Source organism: Maniola hyperantus, chromosome 7 (genome assembly GCF_902806685.2).
Source record: "Maniola hyperantus chromosome 7, iAphHyp1.2, whole genome shotgun sequence".
Lineage (NCBI taxonomy): Eukaryota > Metazoa > Arthropoda > Insecta > Lepidoptera > Nymphalidae > Maniola > Maniola hyperantus.
In genome coordinates, this window is record NC_048542.1 from 12,327,192 (window position 1) to 12,347,343 (window position 20,152).

Sequence of the window (20,152 nt, forward strand, 5' to 3'; positions counted from 1 at the left end):
CCATGCGTCAAACGTGCGTGTTGCAAGCATGTGATACCGCCATTAGGTGTTGTGGATTATCATTTTATCAATCTGTGGTAGGCTTAAAAAGGCTAGAACTCAGAGCCGTAAAGTTGTTGAAAAAAAACCTCAAAAACTGTTGGTTTGCTGTCTGTGGTCCACGAATGTATCCTGTATCTACTTAAAAGACTGATATCCAGGGCCGTAAAATAAATAGTAAAAAAAAAGTGAATTTTAGGTTATGTTATGTTTATAAAATTGTATATTATGAATTTTACAAGTTATAACTAATAATTCTATTTTTGATTAGTTTGTGATATTCGATGTAAATAGTATAAAATAGCGCTTACATTGAAATTTAAAACTTATAGTGAGTGGATTAGAGTTTTGTGATGCCGGGGCCAGACTTACTTTCCAGCCAAGGGCTTCGTTTAGATGGACGGAGACCTAATGAATTACGTCGTATAAGATGTAAACTTGGAGTATTCACACAGCCAGATGGCAGTGCTTACTTGGAACAGGGGAATACCAAGGTTTTGGCAGCTGTTTATGGTCCACACCAGGTTTGTTTATCTCTTGTTGATGATAGGTTTGAAAGTAAAATAAATAGATGATGATGAATATGGATATGTGAAATTTTTTGACAACTATAATATTATTATACTTTACTATCTTATGCTTACGACTACACAATTTTCAAACTCCTATATTTTCACCCCCTTAGGGGTGGAATTTTCAAAAATCCTTAGCGGATCCCTACGTCATAATACCTACCTGCATGCCAAATTTCGGCCCGATCCGTCCTGTAGTTGCAGCAGTAGGTCGATTGTGTAAAGTCTGCATAATTGGCTGAATTTTTGCGATTTTTGTTGCAACAATGGATTGTAGCAACAATGGATTGTAGCTATTAGTGAGCGAGCGTCAACCAATAAGTGATTGCGATCATGACATTGTAGCTGTCATTCTTCACAATCGAGCAGCTATTTTACTGTGAGTTGGTAGATCAGTCAGTCACCTTTTCCTTTTATATATTTAGTTTTAATAAATTTAAATAAGTTAAATATTACGGTGCTTAATAAACCCTATAAAATAATACTTACAAAAAATCTAAGTAATAATTGTTATTGTTGTTTATTTAAGGCTGCAAAATCAAAGAGTTCAACAGAAGCAGTTGTTGTTAACTGCCAATACAGCATGGCCACATTTTCCACAGGCAAGTTCAGCCTTTCATATTATATCAAAAGAATATAACCTTACGTTAAAACTACAGCTTTACTTCATTATTTTTTTATTTATTCTGATATAAGTGAACCAAGCTGTGATAGCCTAGTGGTTAGGACGTCTGCCTTCTTATCGGAGGTCGGAGGGTTCAATCCTGGGCACGCACTTCGAGCTTTTCGGTGTTATGTGCGTTTTAATTAATTAAATATCACTTGCTTTAACGGTGAAGGAAAACATCGTGAGGAAACCTGCATGCCTGAGAGTTCTCCATAATGTTCTCAAAGGTGTGTGAAGTCTACCAATCTGCACATGGCCAGCGTGGTAGACTATGGCCAAAACCCTTCTCACTCTAAAAGGAGACCCGTACTCTGTAGTGAGCCAGCGATGGGTTGATCATGATGATGATGATGATGATATAAGTTAGCCACTGACTGCGATATCACCTGGTGGTAAGTGATGAATGCAGTCTATGATGGAAGTGCGCTAACTTGGAACCTCTTCCAAGTTAGCCCACATCCATCTTAGACTGTATCCAATCATGGGTGACCTATGGGTTTAATGAAACTAGGTACCAACCTAATTTCATTAAAACTGGTATGGGTTATGGCTGATCGTTTTCTATGCTATGCTGCATCATAGTGGAATGCTAAATCACTTGGCGGCGCAGTTTTGCCGTTAAACTGGTAAATAGCCATGGCTGAAGCCTCTCACCAAACAGAACCAGTGACTTTAGAAATCACTAATTCCGCAATTGCTCCTGCCTCCATGAATTGTACCCGGGACCTCCCACTTATAAGAAAACCAAAAACTCCACAATGTTAAAATTGGCCGAGATTTAACCTCCAATCACTTGAGTAGGAGGTGGACATCTTAACCACCACCCTATCACAGCATTACATGACATAGTAAATTAATATTATTTCTTTTGCAGCTATGTAGATTTTCTGTTTTGCAGGAGAAAGGAAAAATCGTCCTCGTGGGGATCGAAAGTCACAAGAGATGTCGCTACACCTGCGGCAGGCGTTGACTGCTGCTATCAAAACAGAACTATACCCGCGCTCACAAATAGACATTTATATTGAAGTCTTACAGGTGTGTTATCATCATGGTCAACCCATCGCCGGCTCACTATAGTACGCGAAGGGTCTAGATGGACATCGGGGTATGAGGGGGGGGGGGGGGGGCCCCGCACACCCGCATTTCACCCGCGCTCGCTCGCACAGCGTTACCGCGGGGGGTGCGCAGGTTGCCGTCCCCGATCGCCATCTCGACCTGTCGCCGTCTATACAGACCTCCTCACAAAATGGGCAGGGTTTTGGCCGTAGTATACCACATAGTCTTTCCTTATGATAAAATCTTCCTTTACCGCCTGGTATCGAACCTCCGATCTCCCGAATAGGAGGCATACGTCTTAATCACCAGGCCATCGTCAAATCCAATAAAACACTTTCTGACCAACAGAGTTCTTCACATATGGAATAAATTGCCTAAGGATGTGGTTATGTCAAGTTCTGTTAACCAGTTCAAGAATAGATTAGACAAACATTTGGCACTTCTGACATAGACGCATCAGCGAAAGCTGCTTAGTCTATTATAAATAATATTAATAATAATAGTCACTGCTCTATCGTAAAAATATCCCATTTACAAGCTTTCCATTATTTCATCATGCCAGGCTGACGGAGGAGCATACTGTGCGAGTGTTAACGCCGCGACGCTCGCATTAGTGGACGCAGGCGTGCCTCTGCGCGCATATGCATGTGCATGCACGGCGTCCATGGCGTGGCAGGCCGGCGAGCCCGCGCCGCTGGTGGACGTGGGGCATGTGGAGGAGGCGGCCGGCGGCGTCGTGCTCACCGTGGCCAGCCTGCCCAGCACTGGTGAGTGTAACGCGAACTAGTGGACGCGGACGTGCCTCTGCCTCGCCTAAATGATGTCTAGGGGAGGCTAAGGGTTCCAGTTGAAACTTGAATGTGCCTCTTATAAAACTCAAACTCAAAGCATTTATGAAAAATGGGTAACATTGTACACTTTTTAATTGACATTTGTTGAATTTATAAAATAATGATGTACTGGTCATGGTCTGAGAAGATTCCAACCCTACTCCTTGCAATGTAGCCGGAAATCGAAGTCCTAATCACTCAGGCCAGTAGACACCGATAATATAGAGAAGGCATCGGTTTCCATTATAAGTCCCGCAAATTGCTATTGCGCTGCCATGTCTCATTAAGATCGAAATAACGTCATTTGACTTATATTTGAGTAAAAATATACCATCAACTTGAAACTTCAGTCTAGTGCTGACGTCACTAAAATGGCGGCCATGCGCATTAGCAATTTGCGGGACTTATAACAAAAACTTGAGTTTGGCAAATTTACTTAATCAAAATAGTTTTCACTTTTCATAATATTTCTAGTGGCCTAAAATGGGCTGGTGTCTGCAGTATGGCCCAATTAATAATAACTGATTTTTGACGTTTCCAGGTAGCATAGCTCTACTGGAGATGTCGCACAGACTGCACAGTGACTATTTTGAGACTGTTTTGAGCAGAGCAATGCAGGGTTGCAGAGATATAGAGGTAAATAGCAAATTAGTAGATAGGGTCATGTTTAGCCACAAGTAGGCCATTAAACCAGCATGGTAGACTATGGCCTGAGCAAAGACCCGTGCTCAGTTGTGAGCCGACGACGATGGGTTGATCATGATGACGATGATGATGAGGCCATTGATATGGTTCATTGCTGCATTCAATTATTTAACACTAGATGATGCCCGCGACTTCGTTCGCGTGGTATTAGGTTTTTAAAAATCCCGTGGGAACTCTTTGATTTTCCAGGATAAAAGTAGCCTATGTCCTTCCCCGGGATGCAAGCTATCCCTATACCAAATTTCGTCAAAATCGGTTGAACGGATAGGCCGTGAAAGGCTAGCAGACAGACAGACAGACACACTCTTTCTCATTTATAATATTAGTGTGGATTGACTTTTGCTCATGATTTCGTCCGCGTGGAATTAAGTTTTTGAAAATCCCGTGGGAACTCTTTGATTTTCCGGGATAAAAAGTAGCCTATGTCACACTACAGGTCTTTATCTATACCCAAACAAAAAATCACGTCAATCCGTTGCACCGTTGCGATGAGATATGTTGTGGCCGTATGGTAATAATTAAATGCGGCAACGGTGAAAGATGTTTATTGAGAGCCGGCTTATGATCTACTCTCGCTTATGGACTAACAATACTAATAAAGAAATCTTACATACTATTGTCTTAATCGTATTGCTTAACTACCTAACCTACATAATTTTGCATCACCTCTCTTTCAATCCGATGTGCAGGCAACCTAATTCGATATATTGAGGAGTTGCATTTTTATGTTACTTAAACTGACAATTCGTACATATTACAACTCCCCTGAAAATGTATGCGGTTACCCCTCCCCTTAAAAGAAAAAAATGTTAGACGCTACATCGAATCAGAAGAAAAGATGATGACAATCACAAAAATAAAATCGAATGCTAAATAAAATTAAAATTATGTAAGGAAACATTTTTTTTATCGTTACTTCCTGTGCTCAAGTGCAATTTATCTTATCTCTTACTTCGTATGGGCATACTTTCAACCTTACTTATAACTAGAAAAATCGTAATCTATTAAGTGCAGTCAAGGATTTAACTTCGATCGATTTCACTAATCGACTTAGTTGTCTCAAAAGATTCTTTGACCTATCAAATCGTCGTCATCATAAGTATACAGCTGTCGTATAGCATCGTCGTAAGACGGTAAATATAAGGTTTCTATTCTATAACCCATAATAATACCTATTATTGAGTAAACATCTCAGGTATTTATATTTCCTGGACAGTCAAAATAAACCTCTCCTAGTCTTCATCTACCTTTCAAGTTACTTCTTCACATAATACAAATAAATAAACAAATAAACAAACGCGGCGCGTACTCTCCTAATTAATATTTAACATAACATGCTTGCGAGCATTTTTCATAACACTTATAATCTTCATCAAACTTATTTCTTTCACTAACATTCAACTTTTCATAAAAATTCTAGGTCTTTCACTAACACCAGCGCGGTAGATAATGATCAAGAGTCTAGACAAATATATAGTTGAATGAGGAGGTACTAAATATGCGCTAAATATCGCGTTCGAACAAATAAATAACAATCATCTTCCTACGTCAGTATGTCTCAATCCCAAAATAAATAATTGTATATTTTATACCTAGCACTTCTACAGCCGAAGGGTGATCAAGCCTTTGGTTTGCAGAGTCCTAATTTGTCAAAGCCGGGTATAGTCTTATATCGTCAAAACTTGCACGAAACTAGACGAAAAACGTCTGTAGGGGAAAAAATTCTCCTTATTTCATATTAATTTCCTTGTATTTGCAAATTGCATCTCTAGCAAAACCATTGTCTCGTATAACAATATCAAATGTTCGGGTACGCGTGTGTCGTTGACCACGCGATGGCACCGTTATAATTCTCTGAATTATTATATTTCGATTTTAACACCGAATACTTACGAAAGAAGTAAGTACCTACTTATTCATTTATTAATTATCTATTATTATTTTAAACTATCCTACACACTATATAAAATCTTACAAATAAAGCACGAATGGAACTTATTAGTAGATAGCGGAGCAAGTATTATTTATTATTATAAAACCAATATTCACATAACCTACGTACAAAATTAAATTATCTACCCAAAAAAATTTACAATAGCTACATATTCTACCTATCTGCCCATTACGAGAGATAAATTGCACTTACTTTAACTATTAGCGACGCATTTTATTAATCAATTTCGTGACCGCCGTGTAGTCGCCGTCGTCGTCAGGGATAGTTTGGTCATCAGGTCCGGAGGTTTGGAGTCTTCGCCTCTTCTTTACTGCATCTTAATGGGCCGGGCTAACCCTGGACTCCTCGAACTGGGCCGGGAATACCCTGGACACCTCCTAGTTGTGGCCGGGATAACCCTGGGCGCACGATGATGCTGGGCCGATCAATGAAGCTTGAGATTGTCTTCTGTTCATAAGCGATTCATTTTGAACTTATTTCTTGATGTTAGTGTTTTTTGATTTTTAATACAGGACGTGGAATTATTTTCTTCTTTTTGTTCTAGTTCTGTTGAGTCTTGAATCTTGATATTCTTTTAAAAATTTTGTAGTCTTCTTCTTGATCGGTGCCCAGCCGGTGCACGCACTTAGATTAGGCATGCACCGACTGGCAAGGGTCGCCATGAGATATGTTGTGGCCGTATGGTAATAATTAAATGCGGCAACGGTGAAAGATGTTTATTGAGAGCCGGCTTATGATCTACTCTCGCTTATGGACTAACAATACTAATAAAGAAATCTTACATACTATTGTCTTAATCGTATTGCTTAACTACCTAACCTACATAATTTTGCATCACCTCTCTTTCAATCCGATGTGCAGGCAACCTAATTCGATATATTGAGGAGTTGCATTTTTATGTTACTTAAACTGACAATTCGTACATATTACAGCGACGTGCTTGAAGGACAAACCAACAAACCAATAAACCACAACACAAACACACTTTCGCATTTATAATGAAGGTGCTGATTGTCTTTTGTCCATGACTTTGTGATTTAACTTACAGCCAGCGCTCAGGGATAATGTAGCTGTCAACCAGTAAAAGAATTTTCAGCATCGGATCATTAGCTCCGGAGATTATCCGCTATATACAAACTCACAAACTAACTAAGTTGACCTCATTATAATCAGTACCCTTATTATAAATGCGAAAGTGTGTTTGTTTGTTGGTTGTAGATAAAAACAGTGAAATAGGCTACTTTTTGTCCCGGAAAATCAGAGTTCCCACAGGATTTTTCAAAAACCTCATTCCACGCGGACAAAGCATCAGCATCAGCTAGTATTATATTAGTATAAATAAACCTTTATTTCGTTGTAGGTAATCCTGGACCGAGCGGTGAGAGATCATTTAGCAGAAGGCTGGACGAAGCAAGATATAGTCACAGTATGAAATAAACTTTTATGTAGAGCTCAGTTCTTTTCATTTCATTTTCAATTTATATTCCACCACACATTTTGAGATTTTTTTGGGTTCTGTACCTCAAAAAGAAAAAAGAAGTCCTTATAGGATCACTTCGTTGTCTGTCAAGAAACCTATGGTGTACTTCCCGTTGACCTAAAATCATGAAATTTGGCAGGTAGCCTGGTCTTATAGAACATGTAAAGGGGACAATCAGAAAACCGTGAATTTGTGGTTCCATCACAAAAAAATTTAAGATTTGTGTTTCCGAAATAATAAGTTTACTAAATCACATCAAGACGGCGCTTACGGCATTAACTTGCATACCAGTTTGAGATTTCTTGTACGATAGCTCGGAACCTATCGTGTGCGAGTCCGACTCGCACTTGACCGGTTTTATTATCGATAAACTCGAGTGTACGTATAAGTCCCGCAAATTGCTAATACGCGTGGCCGCCGTTTTAGTGACGTCAGCACTAGACAAGTTTCGAGCTGATGTCAAATGACGTCATTTCGATGTTAACGAGACATGGTTCCAGCGCAATAGCAATTTGCGGGTACTAAGTACGACTAACTCACACCCAGTCTGCGCGCTCCCAAAGACGTGTTCGCACGAGTCAAATTCGTACAAAACGTAACCAAAGTGCGATCGGCCGGATTCCTCTAACATTAACCCTAATATGGATTTTATCAAAGGATTTTTGGTTCTAAAAGAAAACAAGTTATAATTTACAAAAATATTTAATTGCATCTTGGCAAAACACATTAGTTACCATTGTAATAATTTACGCACTAATACTAATTAATCCTTAAGTAGTTATACTAGTCAATTATATAATTATCTAAACGAAGGCAGGTTGGGCGGGTCCATCGCCATGTCTATCAGTTCGTCGATGTCGTCCGAGTTCCAGAACGACAACTCCAACTGAAATGGGAATAAAAATGTTACAGTTCCTGCAATTCACGAAGGCGAGTGAGCTTTACTTGTGGTTACGTCGTATACACGGACATTGCGTAAGTGTGCGTGCATGTCGGACCAATCAGTCGCCAGCAAGCGCTCGCAAACACACACATTTACTGTACCTTTCTTATACAGATACGACTTACACACAAGCATGAGCCACTCGCCTTCGTGAAATGCAACAACTATAGCATCCATAAAAAGTAGAATACTAGTAAGTCTTATGGATAGACAAAGCAGAAATAATATGGCTTGACGGCCGAAATTAATAAAACAATAATATGCTGTCTGTCGATAAGTTACCATAGTTGAGCCATTACAAACGTGCGAACTGTCAATACTCATTTTTATCCGACCTCTCGCTCACACTTACAGGCCTTTATGGAACTGGAACCGCTGTCTGTCGATAAGTTACCATAGTTGAGCCATTACAAAAGTGCGAACTGTCAATACTCATTTTTATGCGACCTCTCGCTCACACTTATAGGCCTTATGGAACTGAACCTGATGCTCTAGTGTTGTGTGAAACAGTTAAAAAAAGGATTACAAAGAGCGAGGGGAAATAATACAAAATTAGGTACCGGCTACCTGCATCCAAACGGCATCCCTTTATCGATGACTGTGCAGCATTTTCACTACCCTATGATCATAATGATTTGACTTTATGAGTTCGCACATTTGTAACGTCTCAACTATACGTTGTTATTTTGTCAAAAAATTGTTGCATATTTCGCGATATGGCCGCCTGCGACCGTCGCAAAGCGCCGCGCCGCGTCGCGATCACCTTCCAGCTTCGAGGCCGCCCATATTGTACCCGATGCAATAGTTGAGTGACGTGGCGTTTTGTAAGGAAACTTACGGGGTCGTGGTTGGCGCACGGGCGGCAGTGCAGCGTGGCACTGCGACACTCGCAGCGCTGCGACGCGCACATGGAGGACGAGCCCGCGATGCGGCCGCCCGCCACCGTCGCGAAGCGCCGCGCCGCGCCGCGGTCGCCTTCCAGCTTCGAGGCCGCCCATATTGTACCCGATGCAATAGTTGAGTGACGTGGCGTTTTGTAAGGAAACTTACGGGGTCGTGGTTGGCGCACGGGCGGCAGTGCAGCGTGGCACTGCGACACTCGCAGCGCTGCGACGCGCACATGGAGGACGAGCCCGCGATGCGGCCGCCCGCCACCGTCGCGAAGCGCCGCGCCGCGCCGCGGTCGCCTTCCAGCTTCGAGGCCGCCCATATTGTACCCGATGCAATAGTTGAGTGACGTGGCGTTTTGTAAGGAAACTTACGGGGTCGTGGTTGGCGCACGGGCGGCAGTGCAGCGTGGCACTGCGACACTCGCAGCGCTGCGACGCGCACATGGAGGACGAGCCCGCGATGCGGCCGCCCGCCACCGTCGCGAAGCGCCGCGCCGCGCCGCGGTCGCCTTCCAGCTTCGAGGCCGCCCATATTGTACCCGATGCAATAGTTGAGTGACGTGGCGTTTTGTAAGGAAACTTACGGGGTCGTGGTTGGCGCACGGGCGGCAGTGCAGCGTGGCACTGCGACACTCGCAGCGCTGCGACGCGCACATGGAGGACGAGCCCGCGATGCGGCCGCCCGCCACCGTCGCGAAGCGCCGCGCCGCGCCGCGGTCGCCTTCCAGCTTCGAGGCCGCCCATATTGTACCCGATGCAATAGTTGAGTGACGTGGCGTTTTGTAAGGAAACTTACGGGGTCGTGGTTGGCGCACGGGCGGCAGTGCAGCGTGGCACTGCGACACTCGCAGCGCTGCGACGCGCACATGGAGGACGAGCCCGCGATGCGGCCGCCCGCCACCGTCGCGAAGCGCCGCGCCGCGCCGCGGTCGCCTTCCAGCTTCGAGGCCGCCCATATTGTACCCGATGCAATAGTTGAGTGACGTGGCGTTTTGTAAGGAAACTTACGGGGTCGTGGTTGGCGCACGGGCGGCAGTGCAGCGTGGCACTGCGACACTCGCAGCGCTGCGACGCGCACATGGAGGACGAGCCCGCGATGCGGCCGCCCGCCACCGTCGCGAAGCGCCGCGCCGCGCCGCGGTCGCCTTCCAGCTTCGAGCCCGCCCATATTGTACCTAATGCAACAGATAAGAATTTAAAATTAAAAAAATAATTAATCGATTTCTGTATTGATTATTGGCTAAGCAGCGCTTATTGTTGCCCATATTATGAGTGAGCGAGACAAAGTACAAAAGTACTGAAGATAGAAGTTAGAACATTCGTCTATTTCCGACATCAGAAGTGGGATTGTCGGAAAAAGGTTCTCGCCATTTCATAAAAAACTATTTAAATAATCATCTTACCATATTTTATCGACTCTTAGAAAGCAATTATGTGTACGCGGGCGGAAATTCTGATTGTTTATTAATTGCTAACTATTAATAAATTCGATTAAAATTGAAATCATACCATTGGTTTCCAATGAGAGCGACGTGCAAAGTCCAAGCTTGTCCTTGGGCAGCCTCACTTGCTTCCGCAACCCGGTGTCGCCCACGAGCCTCTCGTAGTCTTTGTTCGTGTACGCTAAGTAGTTGTCCACGCCTAAAAGTTGCATTTTAATATGAAACAAAGTTAGACATGTTACGAACCGAGAGTAAACTTTAATATGAATGTCAAAGTATAGTGCGCGCAAAACAAATAGTCCAATCTGAACACGAGGCGTATAGCATTGTACAGAACCAAAATAAACCTCAGCCAGGCTTGTGTATTTAATCATTAGTCTAAGACCTGCGCGACCTGTATGGCGCAACTTCAAATTGGACTACCTACTTGTTTTGTAATCACTATGTTTATCTGTTACCTCTTCACGCCTCAACCACTGAACCGATTTTGATACTCAGATACTTTTAATCCTAAAAAGTCAAGGGGCTCCCATAGGATTTAGCTAAAGCAAAATCTATGCGAAAAAGTTGCAGGCAAAAGCTAAGTTATTGGTATAATGATAAGGCCATACCAGGGCAGTGTCAACGAAAAGGGGACAGGACTACTTTCATCAAAAACTTAAAACACTTGTGATTTTATTTTTCAGGTACCTTGTTTATTAATATTTTTCATCTTTCTATTTCGTTTGAAATTGTGTTTTGAGAGTGAAAATTGTGTATGTGTAGAAATAAGTGGCAAAAACCCTGAAACCAAATACATAAGGTGCATTTACACATTCGCACGCTTAGCAAGACTGACATCTGTTCACGCATTCGTCTCCGGCATCGGCTAGGAGTCACGCAGTGGCGAGATTATGTGCCACATATCTATGATATAAATGGCGAGTGGTGAGATGGGAGCGAGGATGAATATGTAAATGCACGGTAAAAAAGTAAGAAGTAAAATAAAAATATTTACCAAAGAGGTATTTGGCAACTCTTCTTTTGGAGAGTGAGAAGTCGTCGTCCATGAGGATATGCAGCGTTATGGAGTTCTCCATCAGGTTATGATAGATTGTGGAGTAATCCAACTGTAAATAAGGAAAAAAGCTGATGTTTACAAGGATTATAGCTGTATCAGTTTTTATCAACCTAGATACCCTGTTCAGGGAGACGAGTTAATAAAGAAACAAGAAACCGCACATCGTTGGTCGCCGATAACGGACATAGTGCACGTTCACACTGAGAACAAAATGTCAGTGTCTAGGCGGAAACAAATTATCAGATGCGGCTGACTGCTGGAACTTATAGGTAACTAGATAATAAAATTTACACTGAACTGTGCATACTATCGGACATAACTTTGAGCGCTAGGACGTCCGAGAGATATCTCGCAAGCCACGTCCCAAACCAGTCGCACACCTTCCTGTCGTGGCTGTCAGCCGCAGCAGACAGACACGTCTTGTAGTTTCGCTTTCCGACTCTCGCGCGTGTGATGCGGACGTCGTGTATTTTGATGCTTCTTACTTTTGTTCTCAGTTTCGATTTTACGTTATCGTACGTTTTAGCTTGGTCATTGGACTGTATTCTGTTTATTTCTTAATTTGACGTGTTTCTCGGACTGATTCTTTATATTGGTAACAGCTGGTCGATTCCGTAAAACTTGCATCCATCATTATTACGATCGTAATTCTTGTGATTGGCTGAATTTTGGTATTCTTGTTGCCACAATGAATTGTAGCCCATAGTGAGCGAGCGTCAACCAATCCAGAGGTGATTGCGATCGTGACATTGTAGCTGTCATTCTACCGCAATAGGTTTTCTGGCTTGCTCACTGTATTCAGTTTGCTTACTTCTTATGTTTTATCCACACACATAATTCGTGCGCGGACAGGCCGGTGTTCCGGTAGTAATAATAGGTAATAAATAACAGGTAGTGATAATAGGTGTCGGGGGAGTGTTGAGTGTGAGTACGTACGGAGCTGAGCGTGGCGTCGCATTTAGTGCAAGGCAATAGGACGATGGCGCGCGGCGCACCGGCCCGCAGCGGTAACGTAGACACGAAGCGAAGCGCTCGTAACGCATCCCCGCCCACTGTCTTGTTACTTTTCACTAGCGAACTCTTATCTGTTGGGAGAGGTAACACGGTTTTACATTCATTAAATCAATAAAAAAAATTATTAAAGGCTCAAGGAATATTAGATGTGTTCCTTCTTCTAAATAGTTACAAAGCACCAAGCCTGCGTTACGCCAGTTTGCGTTGAGCTGAAGAAAATCCATTCTAAACTAAGGTAATTCAATCAGTTTGTAATGCACAGTTGCAAAATGACTTGAGCCACTGCTGCACATAGTACCATACGGAGTCTATTTTGGCGGATTATAACAAATTAAGCTTGTAGTGCCTTATTAGGCTACCGCTTGGTCAGATCTGTAACAATAAATCTGTTAAAGTGAAATGAGTGTGACATACCAATCTGGAAAGCCTCGAAATGCCTGGGGATCTCGACGGCTTCAGTGAACAGTTTGTTATCGACATACAGAGCGCGTGCGCGCCGGTACACACCGCTGCCGCCGTACACCACCACGGCGTATCTGTGATAATAAATTTGCCCATTTATTTTTATAGCTGGAAAACTTTTTAAATATTTTGAATAAACGATGTAAAAATATTTAGACCCATTAGACGCACGGTCGACTAGTTGTCCGGATACTCGACTAGTTGTCCGGAAATCGACGGCGACCGTTAGAATCTGTGATTTCTGTGGAAGTTGCAGAGTTTATACGCACGGCGTGCGTATAGACTGCAACTTCCATACAAATCACAGATTCTTGAATTGCTCGTCGACTGAATTGCCAGGCAACTATCAACCGTGCGTACAGGCTCTTAACTAACATACCGCAATACAAGTAAACACACTCTTTCAAGGTCAATTAAATAGAGAAGCTTCTCCCACCAATGGGTGCAAGGGGAATTCGTATTTACCCGTACACCCACAGCGTTAGGGTAGGAACGAAATTTAAAAATATGCCGATACATCCTTTTCTTTAATCATGATGTCAATGAATTTTTAGACCGACCTAAAAGTTTCTATCCAAAGTTTACCTGTTGTCAGAAAACCCGTTCCCTTGCAGCTTGCTGTCCAAAGTATCGACGAACAGGTCAATGTTCTTCGTCTTTCGTATGTTCTTGTTGCAATACTGCGCTTCGACCACGAACACTATGTCCATGGATTCTGGAATGTTCTCCAGTTGAAGGAATGCACCCTCTTCTACTAAATCACCACCGGGTGTCATGCATCTAGGAAAAATTATACAAGCTCTGTTTTTTAAACTCTCTATGGAAATATAGGAAACATTCATGCTTATAAAGGGCATTTGAAAAGTGAAGTTTTTATCAAATTAAGTGTATGAATCAACAATAAAAAAATAAAAAAAATGTATGGAACTACCCTCTAATATTGGAAAATAAAATTGCTGTCATTATTTTAAGTGATTATCCGCAACCCGTACTCATCTTGAGCACTAGAATAATTTCAAATAATAGTTTGGAGCCTCAATATTTCAAACCGAAAAACTCAGTTTTAATTATATTAGCTTCTGCACTGCCAGAGGTCTTGAGTTCTGAGTTGTACAAAATTACTGAAGGTCAACTAGGTATAATTATATTTTTATTATTATTTTCGGAGGGCCAGTCGACACACACAAAACCAGATGAACGCGACAGTTAACTGAGCAACGGTTTGACTATGTCTTTCGTTGGTCAGTTTTCCAGCGGAACACAAAACTGAACTAAGAAGAACTCTAGAGACTAGACCGTTGGCATTGGGATCAACGCCTTAAACTTACTGCACACAATAGTCCGGTATATGTGTGGGCACGTGTTGTTGGGAGCACAGTTCGAGATACGCATTGGCAAGTGCACATGCGTCTACGCCCTTCTCGCATTCTTCATAGAAGGGCAGAGCATCAATCTAACAAAAAAATACAATTAATATAAAAATAATATCCAATGTTATCAATTATGTGAAATTTTATACTGTTCAATGGATTGAAGGGTAAACAAAATCAAAACACACAAAAAACTTCTATAAAAGTACAAGTTTCACAAGAGCGCCAATTTTATCGACTACTTATATCGAAGAGGAAAATGAAAGAAACACAAAAAAGTTGAATAACGTCAAATACCAAGTCAAAAGTCAAATGATTTATTCAAAATAGGTAATTAATAACTCTTTTTGATGGTCAGATGTTGGATTTCTAAGATATAGTGGTGATAATTATTACGCAAACTTAAAAATTAAAGCTACGAGGGTACGAGCCAAGAATGTGGAAACACTTACCAAAGCGAAACAGGGATGTAGAGGCGATACTTTATTCCTGAAGAATTTATCACAAGTTGTGTTATTAGTCCGCGGCGGAGGCGTTTTGACGTCCACGCTGCGTATTGCCCACGCCTGGGCTAGACGAGTAACGTTCGTATCTATAGTGCCGTTGGGTAGCTGCCGTTCGTCGAATTGCTCGTTGTTGTACGTGCCGAGCAGTCCTCCCAGACTTGCGTAGTACCATCCTGTAATTTGTTCGAATATTGTCTCTGTAAAGACAGACTGGTCCCACGTACGCTAGATACAGTACCCGGCAGGAAATATTGTATATCGACCTTTAGAAAGAGATAGCGGTTTCGTAGAGCGTTGTCTCTATCGTTGGGACCGACAGAACGTCACAAGGTATGTCGAGTGTCAGAGACGACGCTCTATAAAGCCGAAATCTCTGAGATTCTGACGTTATTACCTGTGTATCTAAGAACACACTAGTTTTACTCGTCGAATATCGTACGAATATCCCATTCACCTTTTCACGCCGATTTGGACATCGCAGTTCGACGTCGCGTGGGGCATGTCATATATGATAAGTATATTCGAATCCATAAATGTTTTAATATAAAATTAAGTGTCCAGATGGCATCACGCTTTCTCGTACACGTACTAAACTCGGTCTGTCCTTGCCTTTATTGTACACAAAACAATCCGTCGATAAGTTACTTCGTAATATTGTTATTTTGTCATAAAATACCACATAATTTTTACAAAACAAATAACAACATTGCCAAGTAATTTATCAACAGATTACAGGTCGAACCAGGACTTTAGAGTTAAATTGAGACAAATTATTTATGTCCAGTTTTAACTTTTAGTACAGTCTGAGCAAAGTCCAAGAATGCTGTATAAAGCTCATTCGAAAAGATTTATAATTAAAAGTATTTCGGGCTGTCAGACTTACCTGTGACTTCCACTTTACAAGTGCGGAACAGCAGATTACACTCAATTTGCAAGCCATTTTGTGTTTGTACAGAGAGTGTGTCAGTTTGTCTGTCTACTATCAGCTCGTCAATGACAGCCGGCAGGTTCAGGGGCGTTCCTCGTCCCAGCGATACTTGCTGAAATGGTAACAATCAATGTTTTCAGGTTTTCTATGCAGAGGTGATTCAGTTAATACATATTTTATTTATCAGATTTTTATATGAATAGATCTTTTACTAGCGATTGTAAATAGGAATTAATTATGAACATTAAATAATTAAGGCTTTCCCGAATTCGTGCAAAATTTCCACCGAAATGATAGGACTAACTGGTGCCCCTTAAATAATGTCGGGATGACTGTTGCTATGTAGATATGATGGAGCACCTTTTTACACCTTAAATACTAAGAAAAGATATCGCAACAACACAATCGAAAAGATACCGGTATTCAGATCAGGGATTTCTCGTTTGGGATAGCAGTTAAACGCAAAGATGTCAATTCTTACCTCTTTATACAAGTCAATAAAAATAAGATTCTTCTTCGTTAGCACCACCAAATCATATTTTCCCTGGTCGTTACTTTCCATAAGAACAGTGAAGTTGTTCTGCCTATAGTCCTTAGTGAGTAAGAATGTGCCTGCTTCTGATATCGTGAACACTTGCTTGTCGAATGTCACCAGGGTACCTTGTCCGGTCATCATGGCCATACCTATGATTATAAATTTTACGCTGATAAAACAGTCACATTTTAATTGGAGATTCCCATTTCCACTTTGACCATTTCTGTTTTTAAAATAAGTTGACAGAGTTCATAGGATTTTTTAGAGAACTTAAGAGGTCTACGAGAAAATGTATAAAAGCAACCACATGAGCATTTTAAGTTAGACTTCAGTTTTTTTTTTCACCAAACGTGATTGTCGTCAACCGCAAGCCTATTTTGCGTAGAAAAATATTACTATTTTAAGCTTCTTAGTGACTGAATAAAACTAAAAAAGATCATAACTCTGCAAAACACTGATGCAAATTCAGAATAATTTAAAATCTATGGCTAAACCTTTAAGTTACAGTGAAGTTGAGAATAGGGAACACTCAAGTAACAGGATTATTTTTAAAAGTGTATATCTATGGTCAAAAGTTTTGTTCTAGAAGAATTTTAAGGAATGAATACATAAACTTACCAGCAAATGGAGGCATGACGTTATTAAAGTCCAAGTAAGGTCGTATTTCGTAGTAATAATACCAGATACTTCTATTACTGATCAGCCATTCGTCCATAAAGTCCCTGACCATTCTGTACTCGGATATTTCGCTAAAGTCCGGCGTCTGATTGAAGGCGTGCCAGGACATTGGCAACTTTTGCTCAAGCATGATTTCACCTTTGTGCGGATCGAATATGAAGTTCGTTTTTGGTGTGCGGTGTCTGTAACCAAGATCCATATTACGGCTTTGACATGACTTTTCTTGACAAATAGGTAAATCGGTATTTTAGTTTTCAGTGATTGAAGGTGATTTCAGTAATCAACATTAGAATGGTGATTACATACTAAGAGTTTGTAGTACTTATGCTTCTCTATCTTATTTATCGATATGTATACATTTATAAAAATTCGTAAATAATTCGTTTCTTCGGCTACAGAAAGAGATAATGAGCTTACAGAGTCGAAGATATGTAGGAACTAAGATTAGCTTACTTAAGTAGTCGCTAAATCTACAGACAGATCCAGTTTTATCCCAAAAGTTTTAAAAGATACTAAAAACATTTAGAAAATATGAAAGTATGACTTACAGTTCCTCATACTGCAGGGCGGTCTTGGCCATATCGGTGACTTTGGCGTAAATGATCTCCCACACATTGTTCAGCGCTTCGCCGATTAAGAAGTAATCATACCACCATTTTAGACGTACATATGCTTCGTTGTACTATAATAGTAAAAAATAGGTCATTAAAATCGATAATCCTTTTTCTACTCGATTGCTTGTGGGATTCATTGAATATTACTGTTGAGTTTTTCAAATAAGACTCTCTTCTCTGGTCGTATTTGGCCACTTAACTAATAATTGCAAGGGTATAGTTTAAGACCTGGAGAGTGACATAGGCTACTTTTTATCCCGGAAAATCAAAGAGTTTCCACGGGATTTTTAAAACCTAAATCCACGCGTTCGAACTCGCGGGCATCGGCTAGTAAAACTTACGTTAAACGTATTTTGTTTGGTTACAGAAAAATACAGCATTTTTAATCCAAGTGAAGGTAGTTTGTTAGCTGATGCCCACGACTTCGTCCGCGAGGAGTTAGGTTTAAAAAAACGAGTGGGAACTCTTCGATTTTCCACGTTGTGACGTGATTGAAGGATAAACCAACAAACAAACACACTTTTGCATTAATAATATGGGTTGTGATACCTTTTCAATAACATAAACAACTTGCGGTGTCTTGAGGAAGTTCTCCCAGGCGTTTCGGAACTCGTTGTAGAGTTGTTTGAACTCGTCCGTGAAAGGGATATACTTCTCGACCTTGTTCCAAATCACGTTCCACAGTTTCTTAGTGTACTTCTTTATGTTGGTTATTATGTCGTTGTTTACAAGGTCTTTGTATATGCTGCATAGTAAGAAATATTACGAATACAATTAAGTGTATAGAAAGGCTATTTCGAAGAAAATCGTGTTTCACAAGTTGTCTAACTAAACACAGGCACTGCCATTAAGTTATAAGCTAAGGCTCTGAAAACTCGCTTTAAAAATTTAGTTGATTTTAGAGAGCCCGGCAAATATTTTGAGCGAAATTACGGCGTAATGCGGAAAATTTAGCAAATACAGGAAGCCAGGCTTGTTTAATCATCCTGCACGCCTGCCATTTGCAACCAATCGCGTTATTGTTCTAATTGATTGCGGTGCATTGTACATTTATAGCCACAAAAATCTGATTATTTTACACTTAGTTTTAAGGGACATTGAAAGTATAAGTAAAGAAAATATGTAAATGTTATTGTTTTGGAATTTACTATGTTTAATATACTTACCGATCCATTTCGTGTCCAAATGTAGACACGTAATTAAAGTACGGTGTATCAGTCAACTCGTGCGTTCTCTCATGGAAGAAGTCCATAATACCCTGCCATATCGTCACCACGAACGCTTCCGTATAATGCAACATCTTGAAGAACAACGGCTCTATAGATTTTAACAAGTCATGCCAATACTTCGCAAATTTCGTCGTCGCATTAACCCAGGTTTCCTCCCAATATTCCAAAAACTTCATGTGTAAATCCCGCACGAAGTTGTCGTACTGGAGTATCATGGATTCCAATTTATCGGACACCATTTCCATTAAATCCGCTTCCAAAACTTTGTTCATGGATTCCAGTAAGTTTGAGTACGCGTTTTTAATGGAATCGATGACGAACGTCAAACTCTGTTTAATAGATTGACTCGTATTTCCCATCATTCCCCACATATCGTTAACGAATCCTGGTAAACTTTCCAAATGATTTCTAATTGCCATTTCGTCAAGCACGTAATAAGTGAATTCTACGATATCTTTAACATAGAAATCGTTGTGATCGTAAGATTCGTTTAAGAATAGCTCGAAATCATCCAAATCGTCCTTTATTACGTGCAAATCGTTAAGGTCGTCTAAGAAATCTCTGACCCTAGGTTTAGCGTCGCTCCAAATGTTCCTTAACGCTTGATGCGTTTCCATTGGCGCTTCTTTGATGATGACGAGGGTATCGTTAATTTGACTGTAGAAAATCTTCACACCATAAAGCACGGATGATTTGATTTCGCTAAATATCTCCGGGCGCCACATGAATGCGCTGGTGAGTAATCGGGAATGGTTCAAACGTACGTAGGACGCTATATCAACGGTTGTGACGTCATCATAATGCCTCCACGCGTCGAGACGTGCCGAGCGAGTATCTATGATTTTTCCTATCATGTGATATGAAATATCTGGAAGAATGGTACAGAAAGGTTTAAATAGATCTTGCCTCAACTTTCTTCAGTTGTAACTACTTAATTTGTTTTGCCTTAAACCAATTACGTAAGTGCCAAATGTAACAGCTATTCTAGGAGTTAACATTTAAATGACGTCAACCGTAAGCGTCGATTGCATGGTCTCCTGAACACATTTCGACCACAGATGTAAACAGAGACGCAAGAGATACTATTGTACACAAAGGTGTGCGTAAACATAGATGTACTCTATTCTTTCACTCTCAAGTCGTAGAAGACGAGAACCTGTCATAAGCGGAGAGAAATC

At 41.0% G+C, this 20,152-nt stretch overlaps 3 protein-coding genes across 4 annotated transcripts in view; 1 reads left to right on the forward strand and 2 right to left on the reverse strand.

Annotated features, from left to right (window-relative positions):
* The first annotated feature begins 187 nt into the window (after positions 1 to 187).
* Ski6 (exosome complex component Ski6) lies at positions 188 to 7,274 on the forward strand. The gene is made up of 6 exons (XM_034969908.2): positions 188 to 563; positions 1,141 to 1,213; positions 2,177 to 2,313; positions 2,897 to 3,101; positions 3,706 to 3,800; positions 7,184 to 7,274. The coding sequence occupies exons 1-6, from the start codon at positions 393 to 395 to the stop codon at positions 7,253 to 7,255; spliced, it is 753 nt and encodes a 250-aa protein (XP_034825799.1). The 5' UTR covers positions 188 to 392; the 3' UTR covers positions 7,256 to 7,274.
* A 712-nt stretch (positions 7,275 to 7,986) lies between these two features.
* LOC138402616 (uncharacterized) lies at positions 7,987 to 9,471 on the reverse strand. The gene is made up of 2 exons (XM_069500019.1): positions 9,085 to 9,471; positions 7,987 to 8,189 (listed from the first exon to the last, which is right to left on the reverse strand). Exons 1-2 carry the CDS (start codon positions 9,454 to 9,456, stop codon positions 8,103 to 8,105), a joined length of 459 nt encoding a protein of 152 aa, XP_069356120.1. The 5' UTR covers positions 9,457 to 9,471; the 3' UTR covers positions 7,987 to 8,102.
* A 442-nt stretch (positions 9,472 to 9,913) lies between these two features.
* The window catches only part of Apoltp (Apolipoprotein lipid transfer particle), a 55,584-nt gene continuing 45,345 nt past the window's right edge, over positions 9,914 to 20,152 (reverse strand). For both annotated transcript variants that reach the window (XM_034969900.2, XM_069499940.1), the window contains exons 55-68: positions 18,912 to 19,842; positions 18,295 to 18,490; positions 17,680 to 17,813; positions 17,072 to 17,313; positions 16,400 to 16,602; positions 15,874 to 16,030; positions 14,937 to 15,163; positions 14,443 to 14,567; positions 13,700 to 13,894; positions 13,067 to 13,188; positions 12,575 to 12,723; positions 11,576 to 11,687; positions 10,646 to 10,777; positions 9,914 to 10,311 (exon numbers count right to left, since the gene is read on the reverse strand). In XM_034969900.2, coding sequence (XP_034825791.2) covers positions 9,929 to 10,311; positions 10,646 to 10,777; positions 11,576 to 11,687; positions 12,575 to 12,723; positions 13,067 to 13,188; positions 13,700 to 13,894; positions 14,443 to 14,567; positions 14,937 to 15,163; positions 15,874 to 16,030; positions 16,400 to 16,602; positions 17,072 to 17,313; positions 17,680 to 17,813; positions 18,295 to 18,490; positions 18,912 to 19,842 — 3,308 coding nt within the window. In that variant the 3' untranslated portion in view covers positions 9,914 to 9,928. The remainder of the gene's footprint in view (positions 10,312 to 10,645; positions 10,778 to 11,575; positions 11,688 to 12,574; positions 12,724 to 13,066; positions 13,189 to 13,699; positions 13,895 to 14,442; positions 14,568 to 14,936; positions 15,164 to 15,873; positions 16,031 to 16,399; positions 16,603 to 17,071; positions 17,314 to 17,679; positions 17,814 to 18,294; positions 18,491 to 18,911; positions 19,843 to 20,152) is intronic.

What these genes read in the sequence shown, in the direction of transcription:
- Ski6 (XM_034969908.2), top strand. Translation starts at nt 393, where the DNA reads ATGCCGGGGCCAGACTTACTTTCCAGCCAAGGGCTTCGTTTAGATGGA. An exon ending in CTGTTTATGGTCCACACCAG is followed by an intron (nt 564 to 1,140) that starts GTTTGTTTATCT and finishes TGTTTATTTAAG; the next exon opens with GCTGCAAAATCAAAGAGTTC. An exon ending in CATGGCCACATTTTCCACAG is followed by an intron (nt 1,214 to 2,176) that starts GCAAGTTCAGCC and finishes TCTGTTTTGCAG; the next exon opens with GAGAAAGGAAAAATCGTCCT.
- LOC138402616 (XM_069500019.1), bottom strand. Translation starts at nt 9,456, where the DNA reads ATGGGCGGCCTCGAAGCTGGAAGGCGACCGCGGCGCGGCGCGGCGCTT. An exon ending in CGTGCGCCAACCACGACCCC is followed by an intron (nt 8,190 to 9,084) that starts GTAAGTTTCCTT and finishes TTCCCATTTCAG; the next exon opens with TTGGAGTTGTCGTTCTGGAA.